At 40.2% G+C, this 17,440-nt stretch overlaps 1 protein-coding gene across 4 annotated transcripts in view; it reads right to left on the bottom strand.

The window, feature by feature from the left end:
• The window catches only part of EPB41L4B (erythrocyte membrane protein band 4.1 like 4B), a 162,101-nt gene that overhangs the window by 43,051 nt on the left and 101,610 nt on the right, over positions 1 to 17,440 (bottom strand). For all 4 annotated transcript variants that reach the window (XM_015854292.2, XM_015854293.2, XM_015854294.2 and 1 more), the window contains 2 exons: positions 10,377 to 10,502; positions 665 to 732 (listed from right to left, as the gene is read on the bottom strand). In XM_015854292.2, the coding sequence (XP_015709778.1) occupies positions 665 to 732; positions 10,377 to 10,502 (194 nt within the window). The remainder of the gene's footprint in view (positions 1 to 664; positions 733 to 10,376; positions 10,503 to 17,440) is intronic.

The raw sequence follows: 17,440 nt of genomic DNA, 5'->3' as shown, positions 1-17,440 counted from the left end.
AATACCTATGCTGTAACTGCACTCTAATCATCTGCTGAAAGACAGCATACTGTGCTATTCAAATAATATTTAAATAAAATTATTAAGCACCCTCCATCCAAAGAAGAAGGACAGATATCCCCTACTAACAGAACAAAAGTACAATCCAAAGTAGTCACTCCTGCCTGGTAAGATAAGGAAATGTGTCTCTTTTTTGAAGGCTGTATACCTATATTTCTTTTTTTTTGAACTAGAATACCTGCAGAAATCAGAAAGAAAAATGAGCACAAAGATATTCCATCTTGAATGCTTCACACTTTTCTAATCCAAAACCTATAAACATTGACACTGTTGCATAAGCTTTCCCAAGTTTCTCACTAGACTTCATTTTTATTAACCTTGCTCTTATCGATTGTTTAAATATTGATACTCATCTTGACTTTTAGAATTGGGATTTTATTGATTCTTGAGCTCTGTCTGATTCATATGAGCAAGATAAGGCCCTTTCTGTTAGACACTGCTTGATTACCCAGGACATCTTCTCTTTGGGTCACTGCTTGATGGACTTATGAACTTTACACAGCAACTTGGGTATGAGCAAATGGACTTCTTGAGATAAAGTTTGGAAAATGGCTCACTAAATCATATATTTATTTGATTTCCCTACGGACAAGAAGCAACAGACCTTACATTAGGGTCCTGCAGGCTGGAGGTCTTACTGGGATTTACAAAAGATGTCTCTTCTTTCACAGCCTGTTAAAAGAAGGAGTTAAAGTTTAGTGCAACATCCACGTATTTAGAATTATGTATGTTTACTTTAAAGTATTCTTGTAAGTACCTCATAAAACTGCAATGACCAGAATACTTCCCCTGCCCTGAATAAAAAGCATAGATGTTTTTAATCATCATTGAACACTGAGATTCACTGTGATGAGCTACAATGTACAATACAGAGAGCAACAGTGATAGGAAGAGATTGGGTAGGGATAAAGATGTGGAAGCAAAGGAACACCGATATTTATGATTCTCCAAGAAAGTAGAAATAATAAGAATCAGTCCAGGCAAACATGCTGATATTTGAGTTGTTCTTTCAATTGGAGTAAAATAAATATTTACATAGTCTAATCAAAACCACGTCAACTCGACAGCTTTTCATTCAGCCATTAGAAAAATATAGTGAAAAAATGAGATCCCCTGCAAATAATCGCTCTGCACATGCAGTTCACAGAAAATCTCACCCATTACCGCTCTCTGCTAAATTACAGCGTCTTGTGTCTCCTATGTCATTTGTCTACAGAGCAGAAAATACTAACACTGCAAAATGACTTACATGGAAATTGCTTGATTACCCAGGAAATGCCCAGTTCAAGCAGGTGTTAGTAGATTACACTCTTCAAATGAGATGCAGGGTTCCACAAAGCATGTGTAAATACCCATTTCAGGGCAACACTGCACCCTTCTATAGAGAATACCGGCTGAAGACACAAGAGTATCTCTGAATCAGTAATGGACTTGTCAGGCTGTGACATTTCCATTCTGCTGAATGGATAGATGGAGATGATGCAGGTCTACAACAGAGTGATTCTTCAGTGCTCAGCATCTGAACCATAATAATCTGAGGGCACTGATGGAGATCAAATTGCATTAAATGTGTCAGTCTCATTCTGCTCAATAAGAATGAGACAGGTCCCTTCAAATCAAATCAAAGGATTTTATAGGCATATAAAAACATTGTAATTTTGACAAGATGTTCAATTCAACACATATCGATACATTCCATTTGAGGGTGCTCATAAGAAAAAAAGAAAAAAAGGAATTCAAGGCCTGAGTTTCTTTTACACCTTAGTAGTAAACTAAAAAATATCAGTAGTGATGCTCAGCACTTGGGGAAAACACCCAAGTCATGATACTTTTAGGTTAGTTTCCCCCTTGTGCCAGAGTGAACAACCCCCATAGCCACTATTTATCAGCACCAGCCATGGTGGGAATAGGCAATGCATGCTTGTACACGCAATTACCTATAAGGTACATTAAACCTGGAAGCCTTGTAGAAAGTGAATTAATTTCTGGCCTGCTCCAGTGCAGGCAAATACCTGAGGTAATGAGTGAGGCAGTATTTTGACATAAGGCTCTCCTCAACCTTGCACATCTTATCTTTATACTGAAACCACCACTGATATCATCAGCAGGTCTGTCCCTCTCCTGAGGGACTAGTTTTCACAGAGGAAGCTACTCTCTTCAGTGTACTCAGGAGCACGGCTAGAAGTTTCCTACATCCCCTGCAAATACTCTAAATATTAAGGAATGAGATAAAGGGAGGACACAGTCACACATTCACAAGCATTGTAACACAGCCACCAAATGTTTTACAGCTGAAGTTTTCAGTGAATTAGCATCATATCATGAATAATTTCAGAACCAGCAGTGATAGTTTTTGAGAAATATGTAATCATCACCAACTCAACTCAGTTCTAGAAACTCTGGTGGTTTTTTTTTTTCCTGCTGATCTCCTAGTAGCTCTGTATAGCCAAGTACTTAGTCACAATCTAGTGCTTTCTTAAAAGGAAATAACATGTTTTTTGTTGCTGTTGTTTGTTTGTTGTTGTTAGTTTAGTTTTTTTTTAGGAATTGAAAGACAGCATTGAACATCACTCTTTGTCGACACAGAAGAGCAGTGAAGTAATTTTTCTTTGTTCTGCAGAAATTATAATGCTTTTTATAAAGCTGTTGGGTTTCTGAAAGCTATAAACATGAATCCACCCATCAGAAACTTAATACACAGCATCTTCTTTCACACAGATGTCTTAGCAACATTTTATTGTTAAGCCTGACAAGCTAGCTGTTCATTCTGTGTCAAACTGGCTACCTTTTAAAACTATAATTTTTATTTTATTCCAATTTTCACCAAATTAACTGAGCTGCATTTTGAGATGCGCTTGGATGCAACAATAAAAAGAGAACATGGGGGTGGAGGATGCAAGGCAAGGGCTGCGACCAAAATTGAAATGATTAAAATTCCGCCTACTTAAACACCATAAGATCTCATTAGCCAGTTGAGAGGGCTTCATTGTATTATTCCCTAACAAATGGCCCTTGGTTTCTTATGTGTTCTGCGGCTACATTACCATCTTCTTTTGATTTCTCTGCAAAAGTAGGTTAAGCCTACTTCTTAAGAAGTAGTATACTCCTAAGCAGCATGAGACATGTCCTTTGTATTAATTTTCTCCATTATTACTCATGCCTCCAAGAACAGAAGATATTCAGATATCTACAAATAAATACTGTAGATTATTAAGCAAGTCATCCCACTTTAAACTGGGGGGAGAAAGGGAGCACATGAAGAAATGGAGGAGTCTGCTGAGCATCAGGTGATGCAGGTGTGCACTCAGTAAGGATGAGAAAATTCTCCCCAGCTCTACACCTCTCCTCCTTGCCTATAGATGAACGGACACAGGAGAACGTTACATCTGGGATCATTTCTGCACAGGTCCCCAGCCATCAGTACCTATGTTTCCTTTGCTTTACTTGCTTGCTTGTTGGGCTTTTCTTCTTGGTTTGTTTCCAGAAGGAAGTGGGCAAGTCATCGGCTAACAGCTTGTTTTGTTTTTCCCTCTAATTAAGTATATTAATAAATACTCAATAATTGTGCAAAGACATCCTCAACCTTATTGTAAAGATGTGTCCCATAATCTGAGTGTTATGACTGCACACACCACATACATACACTCACAATAATCATTTATATAGAATAAGATTTACTTGACAGTTATCCAAAAAGAAACAAGCTGTCTGTTCTAGCTACCAGACTACAAAGCCGACAAAACTGAAGGTTGACCCATACCATTCAATTCACATAAAATCATTTTCTTTTTTCTCCTTTCTTATCTGCACTGGGCCCATGGCAAAAATACAGAAATAAAAAAATCTTAACGTTCCACTTTCATATGCCATTAACTTTCTCAATAGTGCTAGAAACAAAAGTAAAGCAATATTGTTTCACAAGAGACATACACACAAGAGAAATACCATTGTACAGACTCTTTTCATAGGTAACTGCTATGAAAATTCAGTATGAAAAGAGGAGAAAATAATTTGAGTAACAGCAAAAGCATCTTGGGTATCTTTCCTCCATCACAAGGTGAATTGCTATGGCTCTAAGCCCATCTGATCCACAACAGGAATCACTTGAATCAAAGGCTTCATAAAGAATCTGATCACTGCAGCCAAGAGTCAGAGTCAGGTTCTTGTTTAAGTAAGAAAAATATCTGAAAAGCTCTTATGATACACATAGCAATTTCACAAAGTTCTCAGATACAGGAAGTAACAACACAGCTCTCGCATGTTTGGAGATCTTCAAAGATGAAGAAGCAGTGGCTCTCAGAGCAGTGGTCTGGAAATACTTGACATTGATTGCCCTTTCTGGCTGTGTAAGGATGCCTAGGAGGCCTGATGCATAACAGGTTTTTCAGCTCTTCATCAACATTTTTGTTATTTGTCAACCTCCCTGATTTTGGCTGATCTCATTAGATAATACAGGATAAGCAACACATCACTGGAAAAAAACATCCTGCCAAGGTGAACCTAACTTGGTGATTTAATATGTCAAACTTGTGATTTCAGGCAGAAAAACATGATGATTAGGTCTCACAGGAATGGTCTGCCATTCCTTCCCCCTGAGCAGGGCCGAGCACCACACATCTCCTGGGCCATGGTTGGCCTCCAAGACCTCACTGCAATTAGCACCATTCATCTCATCACATACTGGCACTTACAGCGAGGAGACATAGCTGACACATTGACAACGTGTTATCACAGTCTTGTGACACCACTGCCATGCTTCCTTCCAGTATCTCAGTGAATAACTTACAGATTTCTCTTTTTCCCACATTCTGTTTTTCTAAATCCTCCCTCCCCTCCTGTACCTCAGCAAAAGATCATTTCCTCAGCTCCTTCCCTATCTTTGAGGTGTCATTGCTGACACACTTCCAATGAGTTGCAATATATCATATATTGATTATCCTGGCCCACACAAATCCAGAATCTCGCATTTTTATACCTGACACACTTTGTTTCCTGTAGTCTCTCTTTGAAAGTTGAGCAAACCTGTTTCCTTTCAGAGATAGAAGGCAGAAGAGCCAATTTTGAATTCCACTGTTATGAACAATTACAAGCAACGTGACGCTGCACCCACTGTTGTTGGATATGAGAGTCCCAGCCCAATCACTTCTCTTTCCTTAGCCTGAAAACTTCTGGAGAGTTTATTGCTCATCCAAGTGGGTGACTAACAGCAAGGGCTGCAGCAAGGCACTGTGTGCACTGGGAGCTGTGCAGGCTTCCCCCACAGCCTGAATATCTCAGGCACAACCTGCTGTACATGTGTAATTCCAGCCCGGGTCTCTGCACAAAGACAGTCAAATTGTGGGGTTGCTTTTTGCTGTCAGTAAGGATGGGTGAAGGGAGGGAGGAGAAGAAAGCAAGAAGGATCTCGTTTGTGAAGGAAAGAGGTTAAAAAGTTGGAAAAGCTGATGGTTTCAAGGTACTTAAGTCAACATCAAGTGAAAGCTGAGAGCTCCTAAGGGAATCCAGAAGGATTTCCTTAAGTCCTGTTATAAGAGAGACTGCATAAGATTTAAATCCTCGAGTGTCTTCCCCTCACCTAATCTATTTTTATTCATGACCTGATTAGGGTTTGAATCCAGGGTTTGGAGCTTTTTATCCTTCTGCAGATAAAGCTCCAAAGCTCAGTTTATATAAAGACAGCGAATTATTTCTATATGCAATGGCAAATACACCTGGACATTCAGGTCAACAAGTCCTTACACTTTAATCTTTCTGGGTGCAGCTCAAGACAGCACAAGCAACATGCATTTCTTCACGTGTTTGAAAAACCTGAAGCATAACTGCATAATCATCACCTGTACCTGCTTCTTGGACAGAGAGGGAAAAGAGAGATGGCTATTGATGATGGTACAAAAATTTACCTGTGTATAGGCTTTGGGAAGAAAGACAGTGTGAGAAAGGGGCCAGATGAGTTAATGTGCCTTTACTTACTAAGAATCAAGGCAGGAGAATCAATTGCTGAAGTACTCAGACTTGTCTAAGCAGACCCTGACCAAGAGTCTCCCTTAGGGCTGATAAAGCAGAAGTGGAGAAGAGAGCATTGTCTGGCAGGGCTGTGCCTGGGAAGAGAAGGCAAAAACCTCCAGGAAAGAACCAGAGGGGAGGGGAATGCCTTTTCCCATCACTTTTCTCTTAACAAGCAACATACAGTTGCAACAGGTTGGGAACACAAACACCGCTTGCAGAAGATGTCTGGTACAAAACACAAGTTCTGAGACAAAGGAAGGAGCCCTGCTGAAGCGGTTGTACATCTGCTCAGGAGCCTGCACTTAATGCCAAGGATAAGTAGGATTTTTCCACACCCAAGTGGATATAAACAGCAACCAAAACCTCCTACTATCTTGTGCCCATCATTTGGGCCATGGACTACTTTGCAAAACTGACTCTTTGTGATACTAACAAGTTGTCCAGTCAATCACAGCATATCAGCACTGACTCATGCAAGCTGTGAAGGGGTTCTAAATGCCAGGCAGAGTTGGTCTTTTGTATTCTGGCAGCTCCTCATTGCTGCCTTATACCTCTCTCTCTCAAATGAAGAGTCTGGAATAAATGGGGAAAAAAAAAAGAAAAATGTCAGTTGCTTTGCAGTGTTTAGTGCTCCCCTGGAGCTTAATTATGTGGGAACTGTGATATGCAGTCTGTCAGCTGGAAGGTGGCAGATCCCTGTGGCACAGTTTGAAGGGAGTGTTGTGAAATACTGTGGTTTTGTTCTAGACCTACAGATACCCACGGCAGGGCAAACTGCAGATTCTCACAATAACATGTGAGTTCCTCACATTTCTCACCTGTGGCATCTGTTCCAGTGTGCTCCTGGATTGGGTTTCAAGTATCCTCATACATGCTGTACTTTGATTCCTCCAAGTTGCAGAATGGCACATAAATATTTCCATCTTCACCACACAAACAGTCACTCTTGTTAGTCTCCTGCTGCTCTATAACTCTCAACCACACGCAGGGCTCAGCAAATGGCACCATAAACTTAGAAATGTTCAGTCTCTAAGTCAGGACTATAGTCACAGGAGATGGTATATTGTCCCTTAGGAAAGCAATAAACAGCTCTTCAGCATGATTCAGAAATGAGCCAGTGCAGAGACCATCTTGCAGGACATATTTTCAAATGTACCACATTATTTTCCCTGGTTTTATATTTGAAATCCTAAGTATTGGAATTATTCCTTTCTAAAACTCTCTCAAGTTAGTGTCCAGTTGCCAAAAAGAAAGAAAATTATATATAATTTCCTGCCCTAGATTCTATTCCTCACTCACAAACATTTACTCAATTGCCAGCATTAATGACAAAGAGCTTCTACTACATGCAGGAGATGCCTCTATAAGATTGTCACATCCTGATGTTAGTAGCATATGGTATTGAAAACATCCTCACTGCTTTGAAGAGAGAGCTGGTACAAATATATCAAGCAACAGGATGTTAATTTTGGATCTGATCCCACAGTGCACCAATATTTTTCTCACCTTTACACCTAACTATGGAATGACAATGTCCTGTGAAATTTCATGATTGGTGGTTTAGGCCACAGGCATCTAAAAAAATATATTAGTAGATACTCTATCCAGCTTTTAAGAGAACATTTTATTTCAAATAGTATGAGCATAAGACATAGTCTGGTTCTTACTCCTTCGTTTTACAAGGTCAAGGGGAGAAAATCCTCAGCTTCTTGTGACACCATATAATAAATGAAGATCTATGGAGTACATGAGGAAAATCAGCTTGTGTTCCTTTATAGCAACTGAGACGGACTTTTCTTTACAGAACATAGATGTACTTCTTACCCAGGCTGCCTTGTAAACTGAAATATGTCAGTACAGAAGACAAGAGATGAGAAATTGGAGGGTATGCTTTTAAAAGAATAAGTCTGGAAGGCTTCACAAGGATTTACTGGAGTCAAAAGACAGTGCCAGGCAGAGGACAGCAGGGTTAGTCCTCCAGATATACTGGACAGCAGGAGATGTCAGATATGGTCAAAGAGGGGCCTGATCACTGCCCTGAAGGAATACATGGAATTCAGTGGTTGTCTGCCATGAAGAAATTATTTCTTATCTGCCCCCTGAAAAGGATGCTTTAAGTGTCTCTGGGCAGTGTAGTGCCATCCTGGCTCCCTTTTCCCTGCAGGTTACTGTATTACCACAGGGATATGGTTTACCTACTTGTATTCAGCCAGATTTTCATGCAGCAGGGAGTACAGGAGATTACTGGGTGTTTTTATGGCAAGTTGGTAAGGTGGTTTACAGGGACTCCAGGCAACCTCCTCCATCCTCCCATTTTCTAGGTGACAGACAGTTTATTTCCTACTACCTCCTTCACCTTTTGTCTACCCTTTCCAGCACTTGTCTAGCCACAGCTTCTTATTGCATTGGCTGACCATTGCCTCATCTCTATCTACTTCTTTTTGGAATGTATTTGGGAAGGGTAATAATTCCCACGTGCAGGAAGAACTCATCTCAGTATCACAGGCATTCCTGTGGCTAAGAAGGGAGATGAAGGAGGATTTCCAAGTTCAGGTGACATCCTAGTTTTCTGGCTACCCCTCTTAAGCCATAGTTCTTTAGCACTAAAAGCTACAGGAATTTCAGACTGAGCTGCATGCCATTACATTTCCACAACATGTGCTATCCTGCAGCAGTCCTCCTTCCATTCCTTCAATGTGAGATCATAAGGAGCCAAGCCTATGACATGTATTTAATCCAACCTGACTGCTAAATCCTTTGCAGAACAACATGGGTATGAAAAAGAAAAAAAGAGATGCTCAGGTTGTTCTGAACCTTATTTGCCAGACAGCAGCAGCTAAAGAACAGAGTTATGGCACGATGAAAAAGCAACGCAGGATGTTCTCCTTCAGAAAACCTCAGGGTGAAAAATTAAGTCAGGGCAGGTGAACTGAGAGATGCATATGTTTAGCACATTTCCTGTCTTGCCTTAGTAATGCTGTACTCTGAATGCAGCGGCACACACTGCTTCTAGTCTTTAACCATCCAGTCAAACATGATCATTAAGTATATTCTGGGGAAAATACAAACGTGAGAAACACTCCATGACATCCTGTAGAAAAGAGTCACAGAGGAAAAACAGAGGGCAAAACCAAGGGCAATCAGAAAAGAAAAAGGCTGTATAAAACACAGTTGATATAGCACAGATTTCAGAAAGAGGTGAGAACTGCTTCAAGCAAAACAAATAAAAGAAAAAAAACCAACCTCCTTCCCCTGCATGCTGTCAGATTTATTGCTTCTGTTTGTGAAATCTAGGGCAGTCAGAATAAAAAAGACAAGGATAATTCCTCAGGTCTAGCTAGACCAGAGGTAATCTAGTTCTTAGATGAAAGATCTGCCAGAGAACAACAAACACACAAAGATGATTGTTAACAAAATCTTTCCAGGGCAAGCTGACCTGCTGTGTTATTGTGAAAAGACACTAAGTGATGGAAGCACCAACATCATTTGTATTCAAAGAGAATAGTATGCACAAGGATAACACAGGAACATGTGATAAGTTATAAAAATCATTCTGCCTCTACTTTTGTTCCTAAAGCATTCAATTTGGCTTTATTTTTGTCACAAATAGCACTACCTTTTGTCCACTAATTACACTTGCAAAGAATCATGTATTTTAGGTTTCACATCGATCTACCTCTCACTGGGAAACTACCTTGTTACAGTCCTGCCATCTAAGAGTAAGTTTCATTGGCACGGCATTGCTGCAAAACTTGTGGTGTCTTTGAAATGTGTTGTATCTGATGTCAACACTGACCAAGCAGTGCAAATAGTAGCTTGAAACTTGGTACAAGGTATGCTAACAAGAAAACCATAGACTAGCTAACATTCCACATTAGACATCTGAAGTTAATCCCCTAAAAAAGGCTACATTCTGTTGCATAATGTTATTTTACAACATCTTTAGACATAGTTTCCATTGAGTGCTGGGCAGCCTCAGAAAACTCCACAGTTTAATGCTTCTCAGCTGCGAAGTAAGCAACAGCTGGTGTGACAGAATCAAAACACAGAGATTTCCTGAGACATTCTTGGCTGTATTATTTGTGTCAGTAAGGACAAATTTCCCATTTCCACTATATCAATCACAGTGACACACCTGAACAAACTGCAGAGCAGCCAGAGACAGCTAGTCAGTATGGATATACCTGATAAAATATGGTGGTTCCTCGGGAATTCCATGGCTTTGGAAAATTTCTGAAAGCTATACCTAAATTAGGACGTAATACCATAATAAAGGAAGTAATTCCGAAATACACTCAAGCATAGATTACCTGGGTGCCTACTCTGAAAGCAGCTTCTACTTGAGCTTTAAGGATGTTGCACTTCATATGATCAGGGACAGAGGAAGGTGACACAGGGGGATGAAGAGTCTTTTCAGGTACCTTTTTCTCTTCAACCTGTATTTAATAGAAAAGACAAGCACAGTGACTTATATTAGAAAGATATATCAACAAGATGGTCAGAGGTAAGACTTCCAGGTACAACGACCCAATTCACCAGTGCAGGATAAAACCTACATGTTAATAACTGAATAAATATGTCTTACAATAAAATATTCCAAAACATTAAATGACTTGATAGTATTAATGGAAAAAATAATAAAAATAATTTTAAAAAGCCATCAGGAAAGCCTGACTAATAGAGGAACAAACTACCTCACAGTGCTAAGAAAGATGGAAAAAGCCCAGCCAGGCTCTGGAGTGATTGCCAAACCTGTGATCACACTGAGTAAGCACGTTACCTCCAGAACATCACGGGCAGGCCTAAGTGGGAAAGTTGCGCAGCATTCAAGTGCAGCGAACACTGGTTTCTTATACTACTTTATGAATGTAATGGAGCTTTGGAAATTTAACCAGAGGGATTTGAAGGGATCTCCACATAATTGCAAGCCAAGCAAAATCTCTTTTATCAGAGAGAGAGAGTTTAAACATTGCTGCTGCTGTTTCCGCTTACCTACTGTCAACCCCTTACCTACTCAGTGTTCTGGATCACAAATCTACAGCCTCGGGACAGCTAGCTTAGTGACCTGTTCAAACATGACCTAAAGGTTTTGTGCCTTGAACAAACAACACCCAGCAAAAACGCCAGCATGAATAAACTTCCCATGCAGAAAAAATAAAAGGACAGTGTAATACTGATGTATCAACAAACAGGGTATGGAAGAGACCAGGCTTGTAAATGCAAACACAACCAAAACACAGTGCAATTTCTCACATTTTAAGGAAGAACTGGCTGTTATGCTGCTGGTAACTTCCCTGTTCTCTCTGGAAATGAGATCTGAACTACAGATGAATAATAGCCCCCATTATGCTTTCATTTTCCTCTCATGTTGCTGTGGAGAGTGAGTGGCTGCACACACCCGGATATAAGGAAGCATAATGCTGTTGTTCAGACCTCACTGTGTTCCCTGTAACCTCCTGTCCAGCTGGAACACACACAAGGAAAGCATCAGGAAACCTGGCCCAGCATATCCCTGAGGTTCACCTCTGGCAAATCAAAATTCAAGAGAGAACCAGCCAATTTTTACTCATTTATTTATTAAATCACCATATGATTAGCCCTTAGCTTTCAAAATCTGTTTTCTTTATTATTATTACCTAGAATTAGATATGAAGGTTGGCAGCCCTGCCTGTGGCAAAGAGGTTGGAGCTTGAAGATCCTTGAGGTCCCTTCCAACCTAAGCCATTCAATGATTTATCCTTCCTTCCACCCACCCTAATGGTTATCCACTGGCTGATAACTAAAACCTCAGTGACTCTTCTCTCAGGTCCAAGATCAATCATAGACAGAAAGGAACTTCAAGATCCAGGGGGAGCTTTCTGCAAGTGCAGCAAATCACAAATACAACTTCGTTGACTGAGGAGACTATTCTGCAAATGCTACTGGGGGAAGAACCAGACATCTGCAGAGTTCTATTGAGACCGCAAGATATTTATCGTGCGTTCTCAAAGCTGGTCCAGCAGGTTCCTGCACCCAAAATGTCCAAGCTGCCAGCTATGATCTCAAACAACTTACTGCTACAGGACTGCCCATCCCGAGATTTTTCTTTCTCTGTCAAATTTCGAATAATTATTACAGGCTTATTTGCCAAGTCACATTTACTACTTTGAATGGAAGATAGTTTCAGACATTTCATTCTCCTCACTTTCCTCCTAAGGGGAAAAGAAAGTATTAAAAATGAGAAGTGACGGCTTCTGTCTGGAACAACTTACAACTGTGGCTGTTTAGTCTTGACTGTAACTTTAGTTCTGGCAAGCATCTGAAAAAGAAATATTCATTTGCCATAAGTGTTTGCTTTTTTTTTCTGGGGTACTCATGAAGATTAAGAAGTGCAGATAATCAAAACAAAAAGGACCAACCAACCACGGAGAAAGTACAACTTTTTCTTGAGCAACAGCCTTGTTAACCTGAGTACACTGCTGTACTCTTCAAAAGAGCTGCCACTGTCATCAACTTTTAATAGTATTGATTTCTAACAGCAAAAAGAATAACACACTAAGCAATGACATTTCTAAAGGCCATGCAAAACCCCACCTTTGTTTTAACACTGGATTATAATTAAATAGCATTTCAGTGAAGCAAGATTAAGTAATTGCATTTCACTCGCTAAATAATGACAACCAATGTTTATTAGGACACATTAGGCTTGCTTCACAGCCTGCTCTGTCCACACAGGGATATTTTCCAGTCCTTACATTCTTCTCCTGCCACGTTTCCCCACACTGACCAAGAGCCCTCAAGGCTGCCCTGCAGCTGGGAATCCCCAGTAGGTATAAGGCACCTGCTGCACTTAGAATTTGATATCAAGATACATCCCCAGTGTGGTCCTTGACATGCCAGTCACATACTACGATCCTCATTACCAGAGGGATCCAAATGCTGCTGCCTTGGCTGAAAATGGCCACTGAGTTCTGCACCAGTTTTTGTTTGGGTCATCCCTTAAGCAAGCAAAACTCACTATGCTTTCATCCATCAGCAGCAACAGCAGCTCTGCAGACTGCTCACAGGCAATGAGCAGACACTGCTGCTGCTCGAGCTCATCCTGCTCCCCAAGTGCTGAGCCAGCAGCCCAAAGCCTCTGCTTCCCACCAGAGTTAATGTCGACTACACACTGACACCGACGGGGTCCAAGGCTACTCAACCTGACCCAGACTCCTCTACCTTCTGAACATATCTGAAAACGCATCTGAAACAACTCTGCCAGCCTGCCTTGGCAACAACAGAGCTTGTGCCACAGCGCAGCACACCCTGAGTCAGCCCTGAACTCAGCTCTCACACAGCTGATTATCTGAGCCTATTAGACATACATTTGCAGTCGCACCCAAGTTCCAGATGAAATGTGAACTCCAATCACAGAACAAAGTAGCAACTTGTTATTTCAGACTATTATCACTTTTAAGCAGCTATATAAGCTCCCATTGTTCTTTAATGTCACCAATCTTTACATATAACCCTGTTAATCTCCTAATTAATCTCCTTAAGTATAACTGTCACCAAGAAAGAAAAAAAATAACGACTACACAAAACCATACAGTAACTTCTACAGTTCATTTTCCTAGTTCAAAAACAAGCCTGACTGCATTATGGAGTCTTTATATACTATTACTGCAAGGAGAGCTGTAATATACTTTATTTTATTGTGGAATAAAAAAATCTTATGTTTCCAGAAGCCTTATTGCTTGCAGTGATGAGTGAAGCATGCAGACAGCAGCTGGGTATTTAGATGCTGCACCCAGGTTATAAGTTATTACAATTTTATTTTCATTTATAAACTAAGAGCATTCCGCGTGGAAGTCATTAGAAGTCTAAATATGGCACAACGTTAATGAAACCGCCAATTTTATCTTTTCTTATTATGTACTTTTGGAAAGTCTGAGATGGTAGTTTTAAGTGACTGTCTGAGAGTCAAAATGGCATTTGAAATAAATAATCTTCTTGCTTAAAATTGCAATCTAAATTCATCCTAAATGGTCTGTAAATGAGAAAAAAGAAAAAAGTTGACGTTAAGTGAAGATAGCTGATGGCACTCCAGTTTTCCATATCCACTTCTGTTGCTAAAAGATAGCAATGCACTCATATCCCTTGCACCACTGATGCAGAACCTTATTTTTCCAGAGAGGGAGGATTGCATTTAAATGGATTTTGATAGAAATGGGGTGAATAAGCTCATATATGTATGTATATACATACAAACTAGATGCATTTTTCTCTTTGTAAATGAAGACTTAGATTTGCTTTTCTCTTCTCAAATATTTACTTTAAATTCAATTACATTCACCGACACTGGAACTGAAGGCAGATCTGTACAGTGTTAGATAATGATGACACAAGCTTTGGTTTGCAAAGCTAACTGAATATTAAGTACAAGTACAGAATACAAAAATGAATCGCAGCAATACAATTTCTACACCTGACATTTCCATTCCCTCTGTTCTGAAAGGTTCATTCTCTGTTCCACTTCAAACTTCTTACTGATATTAAGATTAGTTATCTTTTGCCTCTGATAGTTTATCAGTAATCTTTCAGCCAAACAGTAAGTTTAATGCACATTTTTGCCTGAAGACTTCTGAGGAATCAAATGAATGTTTTGTTTAGGGCATGCTCTTCACTGCTAGCAATCACAGTAGGTAGGAGGCAAGATTTTAATGATAACAGCACTGATATGCAGATTCTGAGTGCACATTAGCTACGTACAATCAAAACCCTTGGTTTCCTGGATGCACCTATACCTGCTAACATGTATGAAATTGCAGTCACTTTCATCTCCTTCTCAACTAATAATTATGAACAGACATCATAATGGTAACACCTTTATGATTATGTGTTATTCTTATTGGAAAAGAAGATTGCAAGCAGAACCTGCATCTTTTATTAGAACAATATATTTGGAAAAAGAAACAAGCACAACAAATTCTTATTAAGCTGTCAGATACACAAGACTTTCTCCATGTCAGCTATCAGTTGGTCTAATGAAAGACACAACTCTCAATAAAACTCTTGCCTATATCCTGTTTTATAAAATATTGCTTAATATTACTAGACCCTGCTTCCATCAGTGCCAAGCTTCATGACAGCATTACTGGGCTATGCTATCTGTATTTCACAGAGTATGTCCTCTAGTCAGTGCAAGAAACCAAAGACCGAGCAGGCCATGAGCTTTGCAGAGCCTCCACATTAAGGCCTGTCAGACTTCCTTTGTACAGATGTCAGACTTCCTTAGTACAGACCTCTCTTGGTCTGCCTGCAGCTTTGTTTTCCTAGGTCTCGCTATATCTGCAATCATTTTATATAGATAACAGTAACACAAACAGTTAATTCTTTATAGAAAGAGATATGACTGACAGAACAATGTTGTATGAAGCAACACAGGACTGGTATGGCAACAGAGACCTTGTGGGGAAAAGGCATGAGGACGTGGTGAGAAGCACAGGTCTGGGATGGTAACAGTGGAGGCAGAGGCTGGTGCTGGAGACCCCATGATTATAAACAAATGCAGACCTGGAGCTGAATGAAACTGGTTTTGTAGGGGCTATGAAGGCAACAAAGGCATAGTAGCTAGAACATGTAAATGCCATTGAGTATAATAAATTCAGATGGGAAGTGAAGACGCAGATCAATGAAGAAAGACCAACGTGTAAAAGCATGTTAGCAAAAAAAGGCCCCAGACAGATCCTAGTATGACGAAGATGCCATCATCATGGAAATCACACCCCTGCTGCTGAAATACTCACCACAGCATCCCTTCTGCCCCCCATCAGACTGAAGCCACCAACCTTAGGACCCAGGAGCACCAGAGGATGGTGAGCATAACACCAGCAAAAGGGGTAAAAAAAATTTGAACTGTACCATTATTCTTTTTTCTCCTGGAATAATTGTACCCAGACTAGTAATGATCAGACTCCACAGATTTCAGAAATTGTAACTATACATTCTTGATTTTATATCATATATACATGTGTATACACGTGCGAACACATAGACCAGAAAGGATAGGAAAAAATGTATTTCAAGGAAAGGCTTGCAGAAAAGAAAATTAGAGATACATTCTCAGCTGCAGCATTTGGCCCTGTGTCTCCCGGAGATTAAGAAATGCACCAGCACAAAAGGGCATGAAACACATGTTGAAATTGACTTTTGTCATTTAGTAGGTGGACAGATATGTCTGCTGTACCAAACAGCTCTGGAAAAGAGATTGGACACATCCATTCATCATTCCCATGAGACAGAGTTTGCTGTAGCCAACAATCAAATTAATTAACTGCTGAATCTAATTTACCCAAATTCTCGTTAATTCTCCTCTGGGTTGATTATTAGACCTGACAAATTCCATCCCCAAAGCACTTTGCTTGAAAAAATAATAATTAGCAATGGGAAGAGAGCAAATGAAAGTTGGGACTCCACAATAGATGTGAAAACCATTGCTTTGTTCTCAGAAATAGAGCGAGCGAAGCTTCACAAGTGCTTTACTGGTTTTGATTAAGCATAATTTTTTAAGAGGACACAAAAGAGGGCATAAAAAGCACTTAGTGGGATAGAAAGCAATGGTGTGCTGCAGGAGAAATGTTGCAGCTTCACTTTTTTTCTCAGAAGCTAGACACACTGAGCACCCATTAAAACCTGTTTGCTGCTGGACCCAGTAGGTAGTCAACAGCTGAAACCAAAGGAGGTTTAAGAAGGCCAAACACTCAGTGGAAAAAACTTGTCAGAGTTCAATGCTATTCAGTCCTGTCTAACTTGCCCTGCTGCTTTTGTGCTCAGTGGCATTTCAACCTGGGGTTAGCCCAACATTTACAGCCAGTCCTCCTTTCACTGCCATCTGAAGTTGTTCCATGTTCTGCTCCAAGCTCAAAACTGAGTTTGTTTGTTTTAGCTTTACAAGCTCTGGGTATACATTTATTTCTCTTATTATCTAAGTCAGAAAATCATGCCTCAAGAAGGAACCACAAGGGAGGGGCCAAAAGAATTCAAAATGGTCACAACAACCCACTTCTTGTAATAAGAGGGCTTGGTTGATGAGACACTTTCCAGCGGGGCGTATTTCAAGGGCACATACAACTGTCAGATGGCTCAGAACTGTAATTTTCATAAATTTTGAGGGCCAAGCCTATGCACTCACATACATGGTAACTGTTGTTCATAGGATCGCTGCCCAGCTCCTAAAATCAAATCCTCTCAGACTGGCAGCAGAGGGTTTTCATTAGACTGCCTGTGCCTGTTGCCTGGCCTTCTGCAGAGCTTCTGCCAGAAGCAGAAGCAATTAGCAGTTCGTGGCGCTCAGCACAAGACATTTTCATCAGCTAAGCTTTGACTGATGGAAGTCTCAACACAGCAGACA

Source organism: Coturnix japonica, chromosome 2 (genome assembly GCF_001577835.2).
Source record: "Coturnix japonica isolate 7356 chromosome 2, Coturnix japonica 2.1, whole genome shotgun sequence".
Taxonomy (NCBI): Eukaryota; Metazoa; Chordata; class Aves; order Galliformes; family Phasianidae; genus Coturnix; species Coturnix japonica.
The sequence above is the reverse complement of the archived record's forward strand: the minus strand, read 5'-3'. Positions and strand labels throughout refer to the sequence as shown.